This window comes from Propithecus coquereli, unplaced genomic scaffold (genome assembly GCF_000956105.1).
Source record: "Propithecus coquereli isolate 6110/MARCELLA unplaced genomic scaffold, Pcoq_1.0 Scaffold619, whole genome shotgun sequence".
NCBI lineage: Eukaryota > Metazoa > Chordata > Mammalia > Primates > Indriidae > Propithecus > Propithecus coquereli.
The window spans coordinates 217,754-227,543 of record NW_012152163.1 but is presented as its reverse complement, the minus strand read 5'-3'; the positions used below and the strand labels follow the sequence as shown (position 1 = coordinate 227,543).

Genomic DNA, 9,790 nt, shown 5'->3' with positions numbered 1-9,790 from the left:
TCTGCCAAGAACAAGTTGGCAAATGCACATTTATTTCCTCTTACCTTCCTGATCAGGTCACCTGAATGCAGGTCAGGGAATGGTGCAGATAGAGCAAGGAGTCTGTGCAGACATCCCAGGATGTCCTCCAGGACCAAAGGAAATCGGGGCTGGTGCAGGTTGATTTGTACCTGGTTGTCAACTGTCCTCTGACTAGGGATTAAAGTCCACTTGGAGAAAAGCTTCTCTCCTGAAATGAGAAATCACTGTAGAGTTCAGATTGGAGATGGTCAGGCCTATGATTGTTTATTGGACATTTATGAGGGACTTTGTCTCTTCCAAAAAGCTGGCTAAAGCTCAACACACAGAGAGGAGGCCCTCTCCCTGCCTTTGTTGGGTTGACCAAAAATTGTCCTTGCTGGGCATTGTACAAGGGGGAGATAAATCAGACCACTGTGACCTTGGACCCATTTTACAGGTGAAAACTAATTCAGGGAGGTTAGGGACCTTGCCCAGGGCCAAACTGTCTATAAGTTAGTTTGAAGTCCACATTCCTTCCATTGCACTTGGGTCCAACATCCGACTGTTCAAGTTCTGCCTAGTCCAGATGTAGCTTAACAATAGCACAGATTATTGTTAGATTGCAAAGGCTTAGGAGTTTTACCATCAACATTGGATTCGTCTGGTTCTTTGTGGGAAAGGTGTCACGTTGCTAATGGGCAGAAACCAGAGAAGAGAAGCTCTAGCTTGGTGAACTGAAGGTAAATAACACATCGAGGGCAAGAGAGTTCTTTCTTCCAACAGTCACTCCACACCTGTCCTGTGCCTGGCCTGCGTGGAGCACTGAGGGCACAGCTGTGAAGATCAGCCAGTCTCTGCCCTGGGAACCCACGGTCTGGTGTGGAGATGGTGACAAGACAGCATGATAGCGGTGGTTTCACAAAAGACAAGTCAGATCTCATCTCTCCCTTGCTTAGAACACTTCATTGACCGCTCACTGCACTTCCCTCAGATCCGATCTTCCTAGGCTGCATTCTCAGCAGCATTTAGGTCTTCATTTGGTAGCCCTCTCTTGGAGTGGTCCTCTCTAACCTCAACTTTAATGTAGTCTCCCTTTGCCCCATTACCGGATCTCTTCTCACGCACTTTAATTTCATTCAGAGTATTTCTTACCGTTAGGAACTATTTATTTGTTTGCTTCTTTTGTAACTATCTTCCCAATTAAACTGCCAAATGTCCTGGAGACCTTGCCTGCTATGTTCATTGCTAAACTCTGAATCTCTAACATGGTGCTCAGTACTACTAAGCAGGTATTCAATAAATGTTTATTAAAGAAACGAATGTATAGGAAAGGAGTTACTAATTTGGGCAGAATGCCAAGCAGGCTGTTAACACTTGCTTTGGTTGAGGGGGCTGCAGAAAGGGGAGGAGGGAAGGAAACAGGGGAGAGACCCTTGGAAAAGCAAAGCTCTCACTTAACTCTCACAGTGTCCAGAGAGGTAGGTGCTGTAATCCCAGTTCACAGTATGGGGAGCAGGCTGAGAGAGGTGCATTTCCTTGCCCCAGTGATGCAGTTGTCAGGCAGAGAAGCAGGATCTGAACCTCTGTGTGCAGCTCCAAAGCCCAGGTCTTTTCCTGTAGGTCCGTTTTTCTTGCACTAGAACCACCATCTCCCCAGGAGATTGCAACGTCCAGCTGGGTTGAGAACCACTTCTGTAGGCCCTGCTGTTTCTTCAGTCTGTAGAAAGGTGAGTGTTGTCACAGAAATAGCACAGGAGTGCCTGGGAGCGGAGGAAGAAGGCTTCCTGAAGGGGTTTGTCCTGGAAGTGGGGGTGAAATCTGCCAGGCAGCCCTTTGAGGAGGTTTGAGGCAGAGGGGCTGGTCTCTGCAAGGAAAGGCATGGACACATGAGCCGTCCTGGTCCAGTGTGGCAGACAAGGAGAGGGGCAGCAGGGGGCAGGCAGTCATGGGGCTCCTTCAACGGTCTTGCATTGAGGAGGGTGTTGACCCAAACGTTTGGACTCTGCTGCCTGGCCTAACCCATCTCTTTTCTGGGTGTAGTTACTTGAGGATCCTCTCAGGGCTTTAGCCTCTCCTGGCTCTTGTTTCACTGTTATTAATGTCACAGAGAAGGAGATCAAGACTGGGATTTACCCTTGAGGGCTTTTTAGGTGAAATCAGCTGCAAATTGGCTGGGTCACTTACTTAAAAACTAGAACCTGTGCTGGGAGGCCTATGCCTATTCACACTTCGGTGCCCACAGGTGTGCAACCCTGGCCCAGCTTCCTAACCAGTTTGGCCCTGTGTGTCTTTGGAAGCTCTTGGACTGTGGGTCTGATGGTCCCAAGCTCTGATCTTGGCCTTGCCACTTGGTTAAATGAATGTGACACATCTTGTCACCTGTCTTGAGTGTCATGCTCCCTATTCTGGGCAGAAGGATTTTCCACAGGCGAGAAATAGTATTGTTGACTGAAAAGAGTTCATAAATTTGGAGAGGTTAACTTTATTTCTTATAGAGGGTTGCAGCCTGCAGGCTGGCCATCCTGAAAGGCTGGAAAGTTTAGCCTCCAGCAGAGACTGAAAGCAGGCACTTCCAAGGAGGAAGGGTGAGACAAGAATTTATGCTGAGCAGGTTGGCCAAGTAGACATATTCAACAGGTCGTATAGGAGGAGCTATGAATATTCACAAAGGGGGGAATGCCCGCATGGGTAGCAAGCAAATGTGTGTTTACTTTGGGACAGAGGACACAAAGGCACTCAGTGTGCAGCCTCTAAACCAGCCAGAACCAGTCCATTGTCAGTGGTCTTTTATCAGGGAGAAAGTTACTGAAATCAGTCTCTTGTCCAATCAGAGCTGTAGTTATGGCTTGCAGAACAGGAGGGTGAGGGTCAGTCAGCTCTGGCAGTCAGTGAGCTGCAGTTGTTTCAATATTGCTTATTTTGAGGCCAGTGCTTATTTAGCTGCTAGGAAACAAGAAAAAAGCTTGCACAGTTAGAACACAGTTTATTCTTTGAGTGCAGGGTGCATGACTTAACCCTTGCCTAGGATGGCCTTAGGTCTTGTTTATAATTCGGTATCTTATTGCCACAAAGAGTTTGTTCTGTCAGTCTCATGATCTGTATTTTAACAGTATCATCCTGTGAGCTCAGCCCAGGAGGAGAGCTTGCACACAACACGGAAGTGCTCAGGCAGTTACGTTCTCTCCCCCTCCAACCCCTGCTTCCCATGGATTTAAGGGATGGTGACAGGGTGCTAGAGAAGCAGATTGGGGCCAGCCATTGGGGCCTGAGTGCTGAGCTGAGGAGTTAGACCCAAGGCCGGCCACAGGGGTTTTAAGGCCTTTAAGCAGTTGAGAGCTGTATTTTAGGAAGACCGCCTGGGACAGCATGGCAACTTGATGATTCGGGGGGGAGTTCCTTGAAGCTGCTCAGTACAGTGCAGAGCTTCTCAAGCTAGGGCACATCTGAATCCCTGGAGAGCCTGGTAAGGCACACGTTGCTAGGTCCTGCCCCCAGAGGTTTTAGTTCTGAGAGGAGGATCTGAGAGTCTTATTTTCTAGCAGATTCCCAGGGGCAGCAGCTGGCTGCTGCTGCTGTTGGTAAAGTGGTTAGTTAGATACGTGGGCTTTGCCCAGGGTGCTGCTGGGTTTAAACTTTAGATCTATGTGTTGCTAGACATGTATGTGGCCTTTGCCACGTCCTCTAACCTGTGTGAGCCTCAGTATCCTCATCTGTAAATTGGGATGCTACCCACTTCCGAAGAATGTTGTAAGAATTCCATGAGATAACGTGTGTAATCACTGAGCAGTGTCTGCAGTCAGCATTCAGTAGAAGATCTTTTTATTATTCTTATTAATACCAGTGAGGAGGCTGTTGCAGAAGTCCAAGGGAGAGATGAAAAAGAGGCTGAGCTAGGCTAGTGACTGAGGGATGGAGAGAAGGCAGTCTGGTTTCTCAGAGGCTCAAAGGCCTGTGATCTTCCCCTCATTGGAGAACACTTTGCCTCCTTCCAGTGATTGGAACGGCTAAAAACCTGCCTGCTGGTCCCTGTGCAGCCAGTAGAGGGCAGTGGAGCCAAGGCTGTGGATGGAACATCTGTGTGCCCTGCAGGTTGGGCTGGTCTGTGTGTTAGGCCTTGATTTCCTGTTCTGAAGCCTATGCGTGTATTTGCATTGGACTGTCCCCTCCCTCCTTGCTCTGTGTACTTGCGACATTTTTTGGAAAACACTTCACCTCACCGGGCACCTTTGAGTTCCTGCTTGTCTTGTGGCCTGGGATTAGCAAGGGCTGAAGCCTGCTGCTTTCTGGCAGGGGTGTTTACTTCTCAAGGGCACAGGCAGTGCAGAACGTGAAAGCCTGCTCCCTGGAGCTCGGCAGAGCCTGGCAGGAACCACAGCTGCTCTTCTGGCAGTTCACAATTTGGGGCTTGTTCCATCTTGCATTCCTCCCCCGCTTCCCAGCGCTTGCCTATGTCCTTTGACCCTGTGGGTGGAGAAATTGGAGAAATAAAGGGAACTCCAAATCCTTAATCCATTTTGAAGGCTGGCTGGAAGCAGGGCTTTCTAGGGGCCTGGTTGAATCATTTCAGAGAAGGGCAGGTGTTCTTTCAAGGTCATAGAATGTGGTGAGGGAAAGAAAAAACACCTGGAAGCACATTTGCAATATTTGATGGTATACCTTGTGCCAGGTCCTGTACATTGACTTTATTCCATAATAATAATAAAAGGTACCAATGACAACAACTTCCACTCACTGGTATGGACCAGTGGTATGGACCAGGTGCTATGCTAAGTGATTTTCACATATTAACACTTCTAACCCTAATAACTACCTGTGAAATATCATTAATCCTGAAGAAACTGAGGCTCAGGGAGGTTACAGTAGCATGCATGGGGCCAAAGACTGGTACTGTTAGAAATTCAAACCAGCGTGTCTGACTCCAAAGTCCAAACTCCTTCCTTCAGAAATATTGGGCATGGTTTATTCCATTTTCAGCCCAGCTCTTTCCAGAAGTGGAGTATATAGACATTAGAAAGGAGAAGGCCAGGGTTATTATAAAACAGCCTATTAAGTACTTACGGTCCTACAGTACAGGGTGCCAGTTAAGAGCATGAATTTGGAGCCAGATGGCCTAGGTTCAAATTCTGGCTTTGCCACTTACCATCTTTGTGTCCTTGGGCAAATACTTTGATGTCTGAGTCTAAGTTTTCTCATTTGTCAAATGTGGAATAATAATAGTAGCTACCTTACTGGTTTGCTCTGAGGGTTAAATGAGTTAATACACATAAAGTGCTTAGATTAGTGCCTGGCACAAAGTAAGACCTCAGTAAATGGTAGCTATCATTATTATCATCATTATTTTTAACCATTATGCCATATTCCTCCCTGTGCTTTTAGTACCTGGCACAGATTAGGGCTTGACGAATGTTTGTTGAATGAAACGATCCCTTGGATTCAGAAAATATTTTTTAAGCTCTGGAGGGTACAAGGTACTAGCTTGATATAAAAAGGAATCCATTTTAGACCCTGTCCTCAGGACTTCTCAGTCGGGTAGGAGAGGTCAGACGTGGGTACTAATTCCTGCAGAATGCACTACATTGCAGAAACATCCCACAGAGGTGCTAACGTGGGTGAGAGCACTTCTGGACTGGGGTGTGGGCTGTGAGCCAGTTTCAGAGGAGGCAGCTTTGGAATTAGGCCTTGAAAGATGGGTAGAGGAGGAGGAGGGGCAAGAGTGGGCTGGGCCAGAGAATTTAGGCTTCACTTGGGCCTAATACATCTCCAACTTCACAAAAGATCATTGAGTCAAGGCGGGTTTTTATTCATTCAACAAATAGTGATCTACATTGGTTGGAGTCAGGCCCTGAGACATAGTGGTGGCTTTGACCTAGACCGTGCCCTCAGATGCCCTGGGTCTAATGGGACAATATCCATGGAAACACATGATGATACTTTAGTGTGATGAGGGGCAGTTATTGACTGCAGCCTCTTAGATGTGGATGAGAGACACTCAAGTCAGATGGTTTAAGTAGAGAAGAAATTCACTGGCTCATATACCTGGAATATATTCAGGTGTGGCTGGATCTAGGATCTCGAAATGTGTCCTTGGGAAAGTGTTTCTCTCTTGTCCCTGCTTTTCTCTGTGTTGGTATCACTCTTTGGCAGGCTGTCCCTTTGTGGTGTTACAGGTGGTCCCTGACAGCTCCTGACCTCCTAAATACCAGCTGAGGAACCCCAGCAAAAAGAGCATGCCTCTTTCTCCATAGTGCCCTCTAGCTTCAGAGGATTGAGTTTCCTTGAACATCTTTGGTCCAATGCATTGTGTGTAGGGGGGTGCGGGTCACCTGCCCATCCCTGCTTGGCACAGGGCGAGTACAGGGCATATTAGTTCTGCCCAAACTGCGTGGACTGAGGTGGCAGGTGGTAGGGAAAAGGAAATGTGATTCCCTGAAGAAAATTCAGATGCTGTTACCAGACGTAGGTAGAATGGATATTGAGGTAAAACCATGGATGTCCACTACAGCTACCACATTGGAACAGAATAATTTGGCAATTAACAGCCCTGACTTGGAACTCCAGTTCCCAGGGATGGAATCTCAGTTCCACCATTTACAAATTGTGTGACCATGGCTGGGTCACTTCCCCTGTCAGCCTGAGTGTCAATGTCCCCATTTCCAAAATGGGAGAGATGGTCCACATCGTCAGCTTGAATCAACGTGAAAGCACATTGCAAAGGGACCGAGCAGGCTCTGGCAGGCTTCACTGCATTCGGTGTGGCATGAACTGTGCAGTCTCTAGATCACTGTCTGACCAGCTCCTGGGCAGCTGTCTGGCAGAAAGAGCCAAACTGTCTTGGGTTCAAATCCTACATCTGCCAGTTATTAGCTACACTTTCTTACTCCGTGAGATGAAGATCACCATTCCTGCCTCACAGGGTTGGGAGAAGCGACGAGGTGATACGTAGATAGGCCTGGCACGCATTGGTCTGGAACTAGTCACAGGCGTGTTCTCAGTGCAGTCACCACTCCAGAGCGTGCCAGGAGTCCAGCTGCGATTCTTACAGGACAGATCAGGTGCTCTATGAACAAATCCCGGTCCTTCTGGATAGAGGGTGCATTTGGCCAGCAGCCATGGGCCCTGGAAAGGCTTTGTGTAGCCCGGCCCTTCCCTCCTTCCATTCAGTTTGGGGTGGTGCAGTCTCACAGAGGTTTCTGTTTCACTGTTAACTACCCCTCAGGCTCTGCTGTCAGCCTGTCTTTCATTTCTGCCATAAGGCTTTCAGCCAGACAGTTTCAACAGAATCTCATCTGGAGTGTGTTAACTCTTCTCCGTTGCTGGCAGAGATCTGGGATCAGCTCTGCATTAGGACAAGTTGTAAGTAAACACACACTTGCTCAAATGGGGCCCCTCCTCCCATTCCATAGCCTCATGCTTCAAATCAGGGAGCCGAAGAGTATTTGGAAAAGACCTTGTAAGTCATTTAATCCAGCCTACCCATTTCACAGAAGAGTAAACTGAAAATGTTGGGTTAAGTTGCTCATGTTTACATAGATAATTGAAGATGCAGATAGAGCTGGAAATCAGGTCTTCTGACTCTTAGTCTAAAACATTTACCACAAAAAAGCTGGTGCTTTAGTCATTCGTTCACCCCAGCAACTTGTATTTGAACATCTAGTACTGTAGTCCAGGCCCTATTCTGGGCACTGTGAAAACAGAGTTGAATAAGAAACAACCTCTGCCCTTGAAATGCTTAGGAACTTTTTATCTATTCATCCATTCATATATCCATCCATCCATTTGTATATTCATGTTTCTATCCATGTGATCACCTGTCATTCATCTATTCATTTCACCATCCATCCATCCATCATCTGTTAATTTTTCCATCTGTCTGCTTCTCTCTCCATCCCTCCATGAACACAGCTGTTTATCTCTTTATCCAGTCACCCAGCCATCAATGTGCCTATAAGGTGCCAAGTCCTAGGCTGTGCTAGGAATCGAGATAAGAAAGAAGCAGTACTCTTTTTCCGGCTGGAACCATGGAGGGTGCCGAAGAGAAGAAAAAGAAGGTTCCTGCTGTGCCAGAAACCCTTAAGAAAAAGCGAAGGAATTTCGCAGAGCTGAAGATAAAATGCCTGAGAAAGAAGTTTGCCCAAAAGATGCTTCGAAAGGCAAGGAGGAAGCTTATCTATGAAAAAGCTAAGCATTATCATAAGGAATACAGGCGGATGTACAGAACTGAGATTCAAATGGCTAGGGTGGCGAGAAAAGCAGGCAACTTTTATGTACCTGCAGAACCCCAATTGGCATTTGTCATCAGGATCCGAGGTATCAATGGTGTGAGCCCAAAGGTCCGAAAGGTGTTACAGCTTCTTCGCCTTCGCCAGATCTTCAATGGAACCTTTGTTAAGCTCAACAAGGCTTCAATTAACATGCTGAGGATTGTAGAACCATATATTGCATGGGGGTACCCAAACCTGAAGTCAGTAAACGAACTAATCTACAAGCGTGGTTATGGCAAAATCAATAAGAAACGAATTGCGTTGACAGATAACGCTTTGATTGCTCGCTCTCTTGGTAAATATGGCATCATCTGCATGGAAGATCTGATTCATGAGATCTATACTGTTGGGAAACGCTTCAAAGAAGCAAATAATTTCCTGTGGCCCTTCAAGTTATCATCTCCACAGGGTGGAATGAAGAAAAAGACAACCCATTTTGTAGAAGGTGGAGATGCTGGCAACAGGGAAGACCAGATCAACAGGCTTATTAGAAGAATGAACTAAGGTATCTACGCATGGTTATTTTTGTAATCTGGTCAGCTAATAAACAGAGACTGCTTTCAAATTGGAAAAAAAAAAAAAAGAAAGAAGCAGTATTTTAGGCATTCACCTCTAGTGGGGAAAGACACGCAGAAACCTGCTTCAAAGAATGTATAAAGGGCTCTGGCTGTACACTAAAAAGGGCCTGCAATTCTGCCTATTTCTGAGAAGGCTTCATTGTGAGGATGAAAATAGCGCTGCATCTTGGATAGGAGTTTCCCAGTGGGGAAGACTGGGAAAAACCTTCTAGGCTGAGGGAACAGCAGGGTCAAAGACATAAGGGTATCTGGTGGGTTTGGAAGGAAGAGGAATTCCATGTCATTTGATGACTCCTTCAAGGAGTGAAGTGGCCAGGTAATAGGCAGGAGAGGTTGTAGATAGCTATTTTGAAAGGACCTTAAAACTAGACCTGGAGTCAGAATGCCACCCTGTGGGCATTTGGAAACCATCGCAGAGTTTTCAGCGGCAAGTGACGTAGGTCAATGAGCATTTTAGAGAGATCATTCCACGTAGTTGGATCGGAGGGGAGATCCTGGAGGTACAAGTGTGAAGCCTGTTCTGACGGCCTCGGAGAGCTGACATCCGGCCTGAATCAAGGTGCTGGCAGTAGGGATGAGGCCTGCAGGGTGGGGTTTGAGTGAAATGTGGAGGAAGAGTGAGCAGAACTTGAATGGACTTAGCATATGTCAGAGATGTCTGACTGGGTGACAGATGACAGTGCTATTTCCTTGGTTAAAGATCACAAGAGGAAGAGGATGGGGGGTGGGGCAGGAACAGTAACGCATTCAGTTTTAAACTTGCTGCTTTTGAGGTATCTGTGGGACATCTGGATGCAGTTAGTTGTAGGGTCTGGAGCTTGTGGGAGATGGGGCTGGGGGGAGGTAGGAAGACGTCCAGAGTCTGAAGAGTGTCAAGTGCATGCAGAGCAGCAGACATAAGGCTGGAGTGGAGGCCAGGCCTAGACTGACTTATTCGAGGGGAAGGACCTT

At 47.1% G+C, this 9,790-nt stretch overlaps 1 protein-coding gene across 1 annotated transcript; it reads left to right on the top strand.

Moving 5' to 3' along the window:
• Window positions 1–7,995: 7,995 nt before the first annotated feature.
• Window positions 7,996–8,829, top strand: LOC105822503 (60S ribosomal protein L7). The gene has a single exon (XM_012659484.1). The coding sequence runs from the start codon at window positions 8,019–8,021 to the stop codon at window positions 8,763–8,765; it is 747 nt and encodes a 248-aa protein (XP_012514938.1). The 5' UTR covers window positions 7,996–8,018; the 3' UTR covers window positions 8,766–8,829.
• The last annotated feature ends 961 nt before the right edge of the window (window positions 8,830–9,790 follow it).